Here is a 16339-nt window from a genome sequence, read left to right on the forward strand (position 1 = left end):
CGGTATAATATTGTGAACTTTTTTTCATTTTAGTTTTTCAGACTTCTTAGAATTTGAGATTATCTTGTTTTTGTGTTTATGTAACTCGGTAAAAAAAGTTATCAAATTTGTCTAGATTTGTTTGTAAAACTTGGTATTACTTTGTTTTAGAGTTTGTGTAAACTTGGAAAAACTTTACACTCCATTTAATTGATACAAATTATGATTAGTTGTACATCCAAATTTCCGAAACTACCATGATAATAGACATAAGATAACATAAAACTATCATTATTAATATAAAATTTCTCAAACTTCATAGTTGTTTTCAGACATAAAACTTCTTTTTCAACACACCAACTAGAATTTGTGACAAAAAAAAAAAAAAAAAAACACACCAACTAGAATTTGACCCGCGTTTTAAAAGTGCGGATATATTTTTACCATTTTGATAAAATTTATTTGAATTAATTATTTAAACATAAAAATTTTAAAGTTGTTCTATTAATATTTAAAAATATTCTATTATAATGTTTGATTTTTGCGTAGTGTTTTCATATTCGAACAAGACCCATAATTGAACTGGTACATCCGACAACTTTTGTATAATCCAGTTAAGATTTAATGAAAGTTGAACCAACCCAGAAAGTATCTTAAAACCTGCTATTAATATGTAATATGATATCTGTTGATCCGCTAAAAACCCCCATAAAAACTGATAATATATATTTTTTAAAATTAGTTAAATAACTCATATTTTTAATATTAAAGAAAATTGATTTTTTGTAATTTCTTTGATGAAATTTTTCTTGTCATTTGAAAAAAATGAAACAATGGTAATAGAAAAAACAAAATTTATTCATATAACAATATTAGTTTCTTTTTGTTATTAATAATCTATGATAAATTTACATTTTTACTTATTTTATATCTAAAATTAGTTTATAAAACAAATTGAATTGACATATCATTATTGTGGACAAAATGACATAGTAAATAATAATTTATAATTGGTTATCGCTAAATAATATTATACACGAAAATATGATATTAAAATTAATTAGAAAGTATAATTTTCATAAAAGAAAATTTATTATTAATCACAAAAATAGGAAACATTATCAGTTACCATAAATATAGGAAATATTTAATTGGTTAGTTAGTTAAGATTCTAAAAATAAAGAGTGATATTATCTTATAAATATGATGAAAGTCTAGGGGTAGAATCCAAAATTTTTAAAATAAGATCCTGCTTTAATATTATAGATTTGGTTGTTTGTGTAATTTGGTTTGTTATTTATGTTCGTACACTTGGTGTAATTTGGGATAACTTTGTTTAATACTACACTCGCGGAATGTGTTTTCAGACATCTCATGCCGCTTGCAACACTACTGCTTCCTAAGCAATGTCAATAACATCTACAAACACCGCTTCTCACCAAGTTTGCTAGAACATCTTACTAACAAAAAGAATTTCCATTTCTTGTAAACCGACACGTCCTGCTTGTTATCGATGGTGTTCATGATACTCGCCATGAACAACTTAGGAATGCGATGTATCACTTGTTTTTGTGTAATTCGTTGGCTCGGTTATCACATTATACGGTGTAACCGTGTTATTTCTACGACTCCATCTGGTCGATGTCCGTTACAGTGATGCTACATAAGTGTTGTTCAGCAGTCAATCAAAATAACAAGAAAGAGCTATTGTCCCTATGTTTGAACAAAGGTTGTAGCATTGCCGGATACTGAAAAATAAATTCAATGCAATGATATGGTCCAATAGCCACACACCTCTCTTAATATATCTAACCAATAGCAACATGTTTCACATTAGAAACCTCACTACCTCCTTTATGAGATATCCAGAGCCAAAACTCAAAGATAGTTCATGAAACATGTTTCAGCTGAACCAATAGTATCATCCAGGGGATTTGGGACGGTCCTTCACAATCAAGAGGTATACAAAACAAATATCAATACAAAGTTTTCATGAATGTGGAATAGAGTAAAAGTAGACCGACCCTTTTCAATTACAAAGGTAAGCGTTCCCAAAAGCTACTGACAAACAAACAGGCCAACAAAAGTAACCCACGAGGGAGATCGAAAAATAGAATAAACAAAAAGGGTTAAAACGACAAACAAATGCAGAGTCGAGTTACCAGATTTGGTTGGCCAAATCATGTAACATAATTTACTATAAGGGCCTTTTTCATTGATCAGCGTTAAGGGCTTTGGAGATCCATTCTGATGCTGCGGCTTGAGTTTCTGGATCCATCTTTGGAAGTAGCGACAATGGAGTCACAGAAACCTGTCATTACAAAAAAAGGGTTAGTAAATAGCTAAGAATCCAGACCATAAAAGAGAGTGATCATGTCAACTTACAAAACCATCTTCTAGAGCCTTGATATCCAGATCTTCATCCGTATGTTCTTGTTCTTTACCCACAAACTGCATATTAACACAGTCAGGACTCAGGATCTCAAACACAGTGGTACATGCTTATACAAAAGATTTGAGAACGGTTCAAATTTTTGTATTTACCTCTAGGCGGAAGTATTTCTTAACACGGCTATCAGTTTTAGCAGCAACACCAACCGATTCAATCTCCACAATACTCTTCTTCTGTGTGGTGAAACGACGAGCCGCTCCCTGAGATCACCGGATATCTTAATCTCAGTATCTAATTAACTAAATCTTGGACCAAACTTTTGAATAGAAGGAATTAACTCACAGCAGCTGAAGCATCTCTGCCAAGCTGGGCAAGTTGAGCTCCTAGGCTTTGTTGGTTGGACATGAAATTCCCAGCACCAGGGTGACGGTTAGCTGAAACAGCTTGCCAGCTAGGACTCTGCCTCCACATGCTTTGTTTTGTTACCTTAAAACCCTATTCATATATATGTACATGAATGAAACTTCAACTTCCCTAAAACCATTGAAGAACATGGTAACCTATGATTGTGTTCTGAACATGCATAACTCGAACCAACAAGCAGTGTCTGAGTTAGAAATGCAAACCTTGTTTGATGATGGGGATGTTGGAATTTCTATATTGAGAGAGCAGTCTTTAGGGAAAACTCCTTTCTCAATGTCTCTGATTGTTGCGTTTATCAAAGGTAAAGAGACACCAACAGCATCCTTAAAGTCACTTTCTTTGCTTTCATCTTTCTTCCTGTAATAATAGATAAGAAAACATTTAAACCCAAAACGTCTAATGCTATATACTCACTAGTTATTTGATACATTCCTATGATATACTCACCAGTTCAATGATATTGACAAAGAGGGTACTCCAGAAATCAAGGCTTCCCTGGCTCCAGCCACCGCACCAGAATAGAACCTGAAAGATTCTCGCATCAGGAAACACATAGCAGATGGACAAACAAGCAAGTATACAAAGACAAAAGCACCTACATTTGATGACCACAGCTTGATCCCTGATTGATTCCACTGATTACCTGAAGAAAAAGAAGCAAAGAGAAGGATGCATAAACTATCATAATATCATATATGATTAAAAAATGCTAACCAGTATTGGTTTTGACCAAGCGAAAAGGGCTCCAGATAATCCTAATGAGATGCAGTCCACAGTAGTCCCTGAGACAAAAACAATAATCTTAAAGCCTATGAAGACACTAAACTAGCAAAAGACTTGCAACAACAAAATGAGAATCAATGGATCTTGTTTCAACAAAAAGACTTCAACTTTCAGCTTACAGATGTAATAACATTCAATCAAAATCAGCAAATACCTGAAACTTCAAAGGCGGTGGCACCTTTGATATCAGCAGAACTCGCAGCAATGGTTTCTCCAGGAGTCATAGAATGAGAAGAAACCGATTTATCCCTGCCCACATTCCAATTCACAAGCCTCACCCAAAGTTGGAAACTTTAACAAGAAAAATTGAACAAATCATAAAACCAAATCTTGCTCACGTTTGAGGAGCACAGACATGGACATTGTAGAGCCCTTCGCTAACCAAAGCCTCGACGAGAGAGACGAGCCCAATCGAATCAATCCCATCTCCATTCGTGACTAAAACGATGGGTCTGGAGTCGTCGATCTCCTCCTTGGCGGCAACATCGACGGAGACAGAAGTAGACGGAGGAGGCTCCTCCTCCTCCGCGGATCCATCGCTTCCTCCTTTTCTCTTGGAAAGCACGTCCTGGAGATTCGAGACGAGCGCGGCCGACAAGCCGTTGTTCTTCGAGGTCATCGTGTCGAAAGAGAGAGCACGCAGATGAGGTGGGTCCTGTCTTGAAGACGAAGAAGAAAGTTGAGAGAGAGAGAGAGAGAGAGCGGGTCTAACGGAGGAAAGAGAGAAGCTTTAATTGGCAGAGAGAGAGAGAGATTACTTGTGTCAACTGTTATCTCTTTTTAGATAGAGAAGAGGAAGGAAGAACAGTGACGCGCTATTTTTTCCAACCAGAAAACATAAATATTACATTTAAGTGAATAAAATATTTATTTTAGTAATATTTTAGTTAATTAGCCATATAAATACATAAACCTTATAATTAAAATAAATTATTTGGAATACTATTTTTTACAAGTTAATATAACTCGTAAACTTTTACTTATGCATATAAAGACCTGAACCTTGAAATTAAAATAAATTGATTAATTTTTTTTTCTGGTTAGGGTCAAAAGAATGAAACATGTTATGAATGGTCCACATCTAATAATTATTCAGTTATTATGGTATGCATTTAAAGATATTGTGGAAAATAATTTGAACCGACAGCATCATAGTATCATGTTGGTTGATAATTAAAACTGTTAATTGTTGCTAGATCATATGCTACTGTAGTTTTTTTTTCTTATATCAAAATAGCCTTTTGATTTAATTAGTTTTAGTTGCACTATGTTATTTATGCTTTATTACTGAATTGGGTACAACCCATGTTTGAAACTACGCTAGGGGCGAGTTGGGCACTCGACCGGAGCCTAGCGAGTTAAAAAAAAATCGGAAATTAATCGACGATTAATCGGATATCAGTTTTGTGTATCGTTCTCAGTTTTTTGATAAATGTATATATTATTACTCGGTTTACATAAAGAAAATCAATTGTTAATGTGGTCTAGTGGTCATCTTGTGTCTTAACTGAGCGTCAGTTACCGAGTTCAAACTCAGTGTAGTGTTTATTTTGCCTCTTTCATTTTTTATTCATTAATGGCACATCTGTAATTTTGTCATCCTCTTCCTCCCGATTTTTAGGTTACGGAGAAAAAAATTTCCATTTGTGACAAAAAAATGAGAAAATTTTCTCTATTATTTTTACGTTTCTCTGGCTGTTTATGCATCAAACTTGTAGATCTAACATATTGCACCCGATTTCAAGCTTCCGAACCCCAAAAACGTGAATTATTTTGGTGACTCCGATTTAATACCCGAGTTTGACGAAATCGGTATGCTTCACCACCGCACAGCGTATTTCTGCCCTGCGTTATCGGTCACGTTTTAGAACCTGGGGTACAACTACATTAAATAAAATATCTGAAGAACAAACTACAATTTCTATATTTGTCTACTTGATAGCTTATTCTAGGTAATAAAGTATTTTTTTTAGTTAGGGTTGCATTCTATTACTAATAATTTAAAACTGATTTATGAATGAATGGAGGAATATTGTAGGGTCTCTAAGTCAAGTAACGAATTAGAAAATGTATCAATACGAGGGTAGTGTTGTAGATGAGATTATTGTCTCCCTAACTCGTCCGAAGTCGTCATGATTGAAAAGACGCAGAAAGTACATCGAATGTCATGCTCTTGGTATGAAATCATTTCCCTTTTCTGAAAAGAACGTCAAGTACTATTAGGGGGAAGATGGCGAGGGAGATGTTTGAATATAATCTTTGCTACTATAAGGACGGAGATGTTGCAGACTACAGCAACTTGGATATGTACGTAGGCTAGTGATGTGTAATCTTCTCTCCTTTTGGTGCTTACTTTTGTTAGAACTCTTGGATGTGTAGTTTGTAACCTCTTTTGTCCTCTTTTGTAACCTTGTAGTACGTTAACAAGGTAGGATATGAGTAACTTTTTTTGAAACCTATCCTCCTACCAACTAGTTCGGTAGTGCATCTAACAAGGAACTTGTTCTATTGTTCATAACAGAAAGTGTATAAGTGAAAAGACGATAGAAATAAGTCATAAAACAAGTACATAAGTCAAAAGACAATAGAAATAAGTCATAACACAAATACATAAGTGGAAAGACAATAGATGGTAATAAGTCATAACACAATACATAACAAAGCAAATAGAAAGATACGTGGAAGAGTTCTAGACGACTTTATAACGACCTTCAGACGACTCACATAAGATTTGTTTCCAGAAGACTTGATGAAGACCTTATGACGACTCGTACACGACTTTCAGGAAGACTTACTTCTCAGAAGACTTTCACCTTGACTATAATTTTTTTCCAAACGTATGTAATTATATAAATTTATAATCTGAAATAATCAAATAGATAAACCCCTTAAAATATATATTTTTAATTTCTACAGTTTTCATACAAAATTCTCTTATAATTTATTTAGTTATACTATAGAATAGATATTTGTGTAGGATAATTTATATTTTCTTGTTGTGTTTAAAAATATACTTTAGCATGTATATTTTTAGTACATATCTGGATTTTGTAAGTAATTATTTTATTAAATTTTATACATGGTTTACGAATTTAAATATCTTTTGATGGTGAATGATATTTTAAATGATTTTTTTTCAAAAATAAATAAGTTAATTTATTAATTTAATATAATTTTTCTATTTAGTTCATATAGTACTTCTATTTAGTTCATATAGTTTAGTTCATGTATAATTGTTGATTCGGGTTACAACAAAGAGACCGTTTTCGCAAGTATAAAAACGCTCTTTACAAAGTCGTCTGAAGTCATCATGAAGTCTTCTCATGTTTGTACTTGTAACATACCAATCATGTTTCTGTGTTGTCATACTGGATATAACCAGTATTAGATTGTTAAAACCACTTCGGAAAGCAAAGTATCTAAAACATTAGAACTTAAACATCAGAACCAAGTCAGGAAAGTAGAAGCGGAAACATGGGAATACAAAATGAAAGAAATGGGCGTTGACAATCCTGAATCATTTACTTATATGCGGCCGCCGTGAAAAAGTCTGGTCTCATTAATATGCATCCTCGTGAAGATATCCCTAGATTTCGTGTGCTAGGTGCAACTGGCTGCTTCTGATGAAGCTGTAACTCACCGTGTAGCTGTGACTCCAACACATTATCCACTATCCCATTCCGCTGTTTCCTCTTCCTATTCCTCACATAGGCCTGCACTGGCTTCTGATGAAGCTGTAACTCACAGTGTAGCTCTTCTTCCTCGTTCGTTCCCGTCGGTTCCCGTAGAGGCTGTGTCTCATCACGAGGCTGAAAAGAGGAACTTTGAGGCTGAATAGGGGAATATTGAGTCTGTGACCGTAGCTCACCGTGTAGCTGTAACTCCCGCTCTTCTTCCTCGTTCATTCCCGTCGGTTCACATCTGTTCCCGTCCATTCTCGTCTGTTCCTCTATTCCGTTTTGATGAAAAGAGGAATCTTGTTGCTCATTACCAGGCTGAAAAGAGGAATTTTGAGGCTGTGGCTCATCTTCCTCTTCTTCGTTTTGATGAAAAGAGGAATGTTGAGGCTGTGTCTCATTATCAGGCTGAAAAGGGGAGGAATATTGACCCTGTGGATCATCACGAGGCTGTCCTTTCAAAGCTTCCAATTGTGCTCTTAAGTCAAAAATTGCTTTGTCTTGTTGATCGGATTTCTTCTTCAATAACTCCACTTCTCTTTGAATTATCTCATCTTCTCCCACCTCCAGGTTTGTCTCTAAATTATCCTCATTTCTTTCTCTTGTGTTCTCTTTGACTTCAACAACCCGGTTGGATTGATCTTTTTTTGTAGAGATGATCCCAGCAAATTTTCTTTTGTTCCATCAAAACAAGTTTCCAGTTGTTGATGGTGGAATAATCTGTTTCGGGTTCTTGAACTTATGCCACCAGATGATGCTCATCAATCGTAGGTATCAAAATAGACTCGATGTTTGTAAAAATAAAAAGCAATAAGTCTTTCGTACGTCTTTCTTAAGTCTTTAATGAGTTTTTCTGCCTCATCCGCTTATCAGTTGTACCATCATACCAAAATCAAATCAGCATATTATACAACATATTATGCATTTCAAACTAAGAAACCAGCATACCAAAATCAAACTAACCTTATCAGTTCCTAATGATCTCTATACGCCATTCAGTGAAAAGCTTTTTTCGCCTGTTTTGCGAAATTCCATCTTACACATCCGTGGACATGTATTCACTGCTCCTCGTACAGGCAATCGATATTTGCTCTTGAGGTTTGCAATACATTCAAAAGGAAATATCTGCAGAGTTCAAAAATAAGTCAGTGAATTCAAAGTCTTTGATTCAGAAAGAAAGTACAACGCAGAAAGAAACCTCAAAGTCAGAAAGAAACCTCTTAGGGAGTAATGAAGCAGGGTAAATTCCAACTATTCAAGGAAGGCTTGGAACGCTCTTTCATCTTGTCTGCCAGGATATATAAGCAGTACTTAAATGACAGAGTGCCCCACGGAAAGGTCTGACACAGATCTAAATGGTTCACTAACTTAAGGAAGAATGGGTCTAAAAGACATTTTCCTTTATTCTTCCTTCTTATAATGATAGATCCTATGAAGTATAACAATGTCATTTTCACAAGATCTTCATTATCCTCAGCCATTGACAAGAATTTTTCTTCAACGTCTAACCGATCAACCTTATCTATGTCTAAAAAGTTCCTATGAGCGAAACTGAGACTTAAACTATGCTTCTCTGCAAAGCTTTTCTTTGACGGGAGTTCATCGCAGCACAATCTCGTTAACAAGACATGTTCCCTAATGGAATATCTAACTGGGATGCCATTAACAACAGGTCACCACTGATTATCCTTGATGTAAGCAGTTCTAATAGCTAAAGCCCACAGTCCCATGAGTTTATGAGAGCTGTATCTAGGCATATGAAAAACATACTTAAATTGTGGGTGATGGTGAAACCAAGCAATCTTATCATCCTTCAGCTTTGTCTCTATTACATCAAGTGTTTCCTTAACCCGGCACGACGTTCCCATTCTACACATCTGCCTATAACAGGACGGATCAAATAACATTTCTGGCGGAGGAACAGGCTCTGTACCTATCGAACCCCTAGCATATCAACATTCCAAAATTTCAACCCAAATCCACAACCCAAATACAAACACAAATCCACTATTCAATTGATCCACTTACCTGTTGTCAGAGACTCCGACCATCGAACTAGGGTTCCGGAGGTCTTCGGCAATCGAACTCGAGTTCCGGGGGTCCGGAACCCTAGTTCGATGGTCGGAGTCTCTGACAACAGGTAAGTGGATCAATTGAATTGTGGATTTGTGTTGTGTATTTGGATTGTTGATTTGGGTTGAAATTTTTGAATGTTGATATGCTAAGGGTTCGATAGGTACAGAGTATGTTCCTCCGCCAGAAATGTTATTTGATCCGTCCTGTTATAGGCAGATGTGTAGAATAGGAACGTCGTGCCGGGTTAAGGAAACACTTGATGTAATAAAGACAAAGCTGAAGGATGATAAGATTGCTTGGTTTCACCATCACCCACAATTTAAGTATGTTTTTCATATGCCTAGATACAGCTCTCATAAACTCATGGGACTGTGGGCTTTAGCTATTAGAACTGCTTACATCAAGGATTATCAGTGGTGGCGTGTTGTTAATGGCATCCCAGTTAGATATTTCATTAGGGAACATGCCTTGTTAACGGGATTGTGATGCGATGAACTCCCGTCAAAGAAAAGCTTTGCAGAGAAGCATAGTTTAAATCTCAGTTTCGCTCATAAGAACTTTTTAGACATAGATAAGGTTGATCGGTTAGACGTTGAAGAAAATTTTTTGTCAATGGCTGAGGATAATGAAGATCTTGTGAAAATGGCATTGTTATACTTCATAGGATCTATCATTATAAGAAGGAAGATTAAAGGAAAAGGTCTTTTAGACCCCTTTGTCCTTAAGTTAGTGAACCATTTAGATCTGTGTCAGACCTTTCTGTGGGGTACTCTGTCTTTTAAGTACTGCTTAGATATCCTGGCAGACAAGATGAAAGAGCATTCGGAGCGTTCCAAGCCTTCCTTGAATAGTTGGAATTTACCCTGCTTCATAACTCTTTTAGAGGTTTCTTTCTGACTTTGAGGTTTCTTTATGCGTTGTACTTTCTTTCTGAATCAAAGACTTTGAATTCACTGACTTATTTTTGAACTCTGCAGATATTTCCTTTTGAATGTATTGCAAACCTCAAGAGCAAATATTGATTGCCTGTACGAGGAGCAGTGAAAACATGTCCACGGATGTGTAAGATGAAATTTCGCAAAACGGGCGAAAAAAGCTTTTCACTGAATGGCATATAGAGATCATTAAGAACTGATAAGGTTAGTTTGATTTTGGTATGCTGGTTTCTTAGTTTGAAATGCATAATATGTTGTATAATATGCTGGTTTGATTTTGGTATGCTGGTACAACTGATAAGCGGATGAGGCAGAAAAACTCATTAAAGACTTAAGGAAGACGTACGAAAGACTTATTGCTTTTTATTTTTACAGGACATCGAGTCTATTTTGGTACCTACGATTGATAAGCATCATCTGGTGGCAGAATTCCAAGAACCCGAAACATATCATTCCACCATCAACAACTGGAAACATGTTTTGATGGAACAAAAGAAAATTTGCTAGGATCATCTCTACGAAAAAGATCAATCCAACCGGGTTGTTGAAGTCAAAGAGAACAAAAGAGAAAAAAATGGGGATAATTTAGAGAAAAACCTGGAGGTGGGAGAAGATGAGATAATTCAAAGAAAAGTGGAGTTATTGAAGAAGAAATCCGATCAACAAGACAAAGCGATTTTTGACTTAAGAGCACAATTGGAAGCTTTGAAAAGACAGTCTCGTGATGATCCACAGCCTCAATATTCCTCCCCTTTTCAGCCTGATAATGAGACACAGCCTCAATATTCCTCTTTTCATCAAAACGAAGAAGAGGAAGATGAGCCACAGCCTCAAAATTCCTCTTTTCAGCCTGGTAATGAGCAACAAGATTCCTCTTTTCATCAAACGAAATAGAGGAACAGACGAGAATGGACGGGAACAGATGTGAACCGACGGGAATGAACGAGGAAGAAGAGCGGGAGTTACAGCTACACAGTGAGCTACGGTCACAGACTCAATATTCCCCTATTCAGCCTCAAAGTTCCTCTTTTCAGCCTCGTGATGAGACACAGCCTCTACGGAAACCGACGGGAACGAACGAGGAAGAAGAGCTACACTGTGAGTTACAGCTTCATCAGAAGCCAGTGCAGGTCTATGTGAGGAATAGGAATAGGAAACAGCGGAATGGGATAGTGGATAATGTGTTGGAGTCACAGCTACACAGTGAGTTACAGCTTCATCAGAAGCAGCCAGTAGCACCCAGCACACGAAATCTAGGAATATCTTCACGAGGACGCATATTAATGAGACCAGACTTTTTCACGGCGGCCGCATATAAGTAAATGATTCATGATTGTCAACGCCCATTTCTTTCATTTTGTATTCCCATGTTTCCGCTTCTACTTTCCTGACTTGGTTCTGATGTTTAAGTTCTAATGTTTTAGATACTTTGCTTTCCGAAGTGGTTTTAACAATCTAATACTGGTTATATCCAGTATGACAACACAGAAACATGATTGGTATGTTACAAGTACAAACATGAGAAGACTTCATGATGACTTCAAAAGACTTTGTAAAGAGCGTTTTCATACTTGCGAAAACGGTATCTTTGTTGTAACCCGAATCAACAATTATACATGAACTAAACTATATGAACTAAATAGAAGTGCTATATGAACTAAATAGAAAAATTATGATCATGATTAGATACTAATCAATGTAAACCAATAGAAATAACCAATTGTTGCATAATTAATAAGCAAGTTAGGTTGAACTTGTTTTCACTTAACGGTAGTGAGTTGCACATGATGATATAATAATTGTCAAACTTATTAATATCATAAGGCTACCATTCAGCAAAGCAATAACATGAGATGAGTGAACACGTCTTTAGAGTTGTTTGATAATTTAAACCACAACAATAATTCTACCGTGACACATATGTGCAGTTTGAAAGTTATTAAAGCATGTTATGATTTAATAAGAGAGCTTATCTTTGTGGTGAAGAGCAAACAAGCGTCCGAGGTTGCCGAACTTTGTTTGTATCTTGGTGAAGAAGCTACCATAAGCATCACTTCAAGACCTTGGTATCGTCATAACAACTTGTGGCCGAGAATACAAGAAGAATCAAACTCTTCTCATCTCCAGTCGCCAAGAATCTTGACTTGTGCTGTTGAGGTTGCTAAGTCCCGCCATTGTCTAAGCTCTCGGAGACGGTTGTAGTGAGCTCAGAGGGAATTGCTCTAAAAACTGGTCCTCTCATCTGAGTTGAGATGATGATGAGCTCGGTGTATCATACAGCAAGTTGAACAGCTCGTTCTTAGAGAAAGAGAATGGCAATTACGAGATCATAAACATGCCGAGCTGTTTTAGATCTTCATCTATAATCTCTTTCGTTTATATTCTTCTCGGCACTTGATTGGAAAGAGGTGATGCTGATAATCATGTGACTGAACTCGTTGCGGTGTTGGAGACGCACACATTCACACGTTTGAGGAATTCATCATTCTTGATAGCAATACACCGAGATCAGGCTGATTGTCGAGTTGCTGGAATCTGAAGATAAGGTCGTGTCTCATGTGCTGTTTCTTCTTGACGAGGAGTTTGTGCCGGTTGTGGCAAGCTTATGGAGCTTTTCCAATATCAAACCATGGCTGCCGAGATCACAATTTGATTTATGTGACAAGAAGCTTGAGAACTCTGTAGAGAATTGTTGATGGAGATCATGCTCTTGCCGAAGTGGCTGGTGAACCCATGTCGTCACGGCGTGGATTGGATTCTTCGCGTCTCTCTCTCTGTCCTCATGTTCTTCGCGATTCTGGGAATAAGCTCGAGCAGTTCCAGAGGCTTCACCGGCGGACGGAGACAAGATCAAGCTCGTGAGCTTCGCCGAGATTAATTCCCAAGCTTTGTTGCAGTCTTTATGAACCAAAGGATGAGACGGCAAGCTGAGAACTTGAGGTGAAGCTAGATCTGGAACGGCTACGATTGCAGGTTCACCGAGGATGAGAAAGCTCCGCATACTACTCAGCTGCTTCGAGAATGGAAGAGGAAAGAAGAATCCATTTTGATTCTTGATCTTTTTTTTTTTTTTTTTGTAGATCTAGGATTTGATTTGCCTCGAAGATAGTTCTCCTTAGCCCCTCCTTCTAGCGCCAATTGTTTGATCCAAAAATGGTATTTATATTTGTGATGTTTGTTGGAATCAATCAAATAAAAAATCTAAACATAAAAGCTTAGATTTTTGAGGTTTATAAGAAATCAACATAGAAATCAAATAGAAAATAAACATCAAAAGAGTTTGTTGATTTAAAATTGTATTACATGTAAGATAACAAGTGTAAATAAATTTAATAATCCATAAACTCTTTGTAGAATGTGTTTTAAGTCTAAAATGGAGAGAAGAAGATCCATCTAAGAAGGAGATAGCTCCTTATTTATAGAAGGATGACGCTTATAACTTTCTAGTAATATGGACATAATTCATTGTCTAATGGGCCTTAAGGGAGGATGTAAATCCACCCCCAACATCTACGATGATGTTGACGGCAACAAATGAGAAAGAGAATGTGTAGGCATATATAGCTAGGTTTAGAAGTTGATTAATTAAATAACTAAACCAACACCACTGGTTCGTATAAGGGTTTGGTTCAATAAATAATTAAATAAACCAGGCTATGGTTTTATAAGAATTGGGTCGTTACAAGCACGTCCTGGAGATTCGAGACGAGCGCGGCCGACAAGCCGTTGTTCTTCGAGGTCATCGTGTCGAAAGAGAGAACACGCAGATGAGGTGGGTCCTGTCTTGAAGAAGAAGAAGAAAGTTGGGAGAGGGAGAGAGAGCGGGTCTAACGGACGAAAGAGAGAAGCTTTAATTGGCAGAGAGAGAGAGATTACTTGTGTCAACTGTTATCTCGTTTTAGATTGAGAAGAAGAAGAACAGTGACGCGCTATTTTTTTCCAACCAGAAAACATAAATATTAATAAGTATACAATTTAAGTGAATAAAATATTTATTTTAGTAATATTTTAGTTAATTAGCCATATAAATACATAAACCTTATAATTAAAATAAATTATTTGGAATAGTATTTCTTACAAGTTAATATAAAGTTATTCTTACTCGGAAACTCTTATGCATATAAAGACCTGGACCTTGAAATTAAAATAAATTGATTAATTTTTTTTTTCTGGTTAGGGTCAAAACAATGAAACATGTTATGAATGGTCCACATCTAATAATTATTCAGTTATTATGACATGCATTTAAAGATACTTGTGGAAAATAATTTGAACCGACAGCATCATAGTATCATGTTGGTTGATAATTAAAACTGTTAATTGTTGCTAGATCATATGCTACTGGAATTTTTTTTTCTTATATCAAAATAGCCTTTTGATTTAATTAGTTTTAGTTGCACTATGTTATTTATGCTTTATTACTGAATTGGGTACAACCCATGTTTGAAACTACGATAGACGCGAGTTGGGCACTCGACCGGAGCCTAGCGAGTTAAAAAAAATCGGAAATTAATCAACGATTAATCGGATATCAGTTTTGAGTATCGTTTTCAGTTTTTTGATAAATGTATATATTATTACTCGGTTTACATAAAGAAAATCAATTGTTAATGTGGTCTAGTGGTCATCTTGTGTCTTAACTGAGCGTCAGTTACCGAGTCCAAACTCAGTGTAGTGTTTATTTTGCCTCTTTCATTTTTTATTCATTAATGGCACATCTGTAATTTTGTCATCTTCTTCCTCCCGATTTTTAGGTTACGGAGAAAAAATTTCCATTTGTGACAAAAAAAAAGGAGAAAATTTTCTCTATTATTTTTACTTTTCTCTGGCTGTTTATGCATCAAACTTGTAGATCTAACATATTGCGCCCGATTTCAAGCTTCCGAACCCCAAAAACGTGAATTATTTTGGTAATTCCGATTTAATAGCCGAGTTTGACGAAATCGGTACACTTCACCACTGCATAGCGTATTTCCGCCGCGTTATTGGCCGCACCGGCCGCGTTTTAGAACTTGGGGGTACAACTACATTGAATAAAATATCTGAAGAACAAACTACCATTTCTATATTTGTCTACTTGATAGCTTATTCCATGTAATAAAGTATATTTTAGTTAGGGTTGCATTCTATTACTAATAATTTAAAACTGATTTATGAATGAATGGCAGAATATTGTAGGGTCTCAAAGTCGAGTAACGAATTAGAAAATGTATCAATACGAGGGTAGTGTTGTAGATGAGATTATTGTCTCCCTAATCATAATATGTCAAAGGTTAGCTAGCTCCTTAATTTTGATTATTGGAATGGTGTGATTGTCACGTCGTGATGATGATTCGAGTAAATAAAGTTTATAGGAAACATGAACTGTTGTAAAGTACAACGACATGAATCTTCTTCTTTCTTTTTACTCATCTATTGCCCGCTTAACAAATTCAAAAACTTTATACTTTAATCCAAGTTTTGGGCTCTCTTTTTGAACATTTGCAGAACTTTACAGACATAAAATGAGAGAACTGTACTTGGTAAATAAATCATCAAGAGTTAAAACTAAGAATGGCCCTTTGGTTATCATTCATTCGTTTGATCTTGATTCGTCTTCTGATGTATGCATTTCTAAGAGAATTGTTGGCTTAAACCACTCACTAGTTGGCCCAATATGGCAATATATAATCTGAACTTACATATTACTAACCTTACAAAGCCATTTAAATTCATAATAGTACAATTCTTTTTTTTTTAATAACTTTAGCTTTGAAAAAGAATTCCATCTACAAAATCAGAATAAGAAAAAACCACATAAACAATGTACAACTGTATCGACCTTCCAACCGGAAAACTCGATCAGATGAATAGTTCAGCCTACGACTCTTTCTTCTTATAAAATTAAGATAGCTCTGACTTCATTAATTAATTGAGAAGAAGTCTATTTGACTTCTTTGTTTAAACAAAGTACTGTAGCAGGACGTACCGTCGACGAATCTATGACTCGGCAAAGTATAGTAGCATACGTTACTTACGTTGCCAGATTAGGCTGTACCGACAAGATCGTAAGAATATGTTATTAAATTTTCGAC

The 16339-nt window shown here is 35.9% G+C and overlaps 1 protein-coding gene and 1 long non-coding RNA gene across 3 annotated transcripts; one reads left to right on the top strand and one right to left on the bottom strand.

Annotated features, from left to right (window-relative positions):
• Positions 1-1882: 1882 nt before the first annotated feature.
• On the bottom strand, positions 1883-14191 carry LOC103852812 (5'-nucleotidase SurE). 2 transcript variants are annotated; one of them, XM_018656926.2, is made up of 11 exons: positions 13958-14191; positions 3916-4145; positions 3732-3826; positions 3509-3576; positions 3394-3437; positions 3242-3319; positions 2998-3151; positions 2714-2866; positions 2524-2631; positions 2365-2430; positions 1883-2290 (listed from the first exon to the last, which is right to left on the bottom strand). In XM_018656926.2, the coding sequence occupies exons 1-11, from the start codon at positions 14006-14008 to the stop codon at positions 2192-2194; spliced, it is 1146 nt and encodes a 381-aa protein (XP_018512442.2). In that variant the 5' UTR covers positions 14009-14191; the 3' UTR covers positions 1883-2191. The 2 variants fall into 2 exon arrangements, with proteins under 2 accessions (XP_018512442.2, XP_009127958.2); XM_009129710.3 differs by lacking the exon at positions 13958-14191 and having other exon boundaries at positions 3916-4393.
• Positions 5313-13478, top strand: LOC117131764. The gene is made up of 2 exons (XR_004455099.1): positions 5313-10469; positions 10641-13478. It is a non-coding gene; the product is annotated as an uncharacterized LOC117131764 (long non-coding RNA).
• Positions 14192-16339: the final 2148 nt, after the last annotated feature.

The sequence above is a fragment of the Brassica rapa genome, chromosome A02 (assembly GCF_000309985.2).
Source record: "Brassica rapa cultivar Chiifu-401-42 chromosome A02, CAAS_Brap_v3.01, whole genome shotgun sequence".
In the NCBI taxonomy this organism is placed as follows: Eukaryota; Viridiplantae; Streptophyta; class Magnoliopsida; order Brassicales; family Brassicaceae; genus Brassica; species Brassica rapa.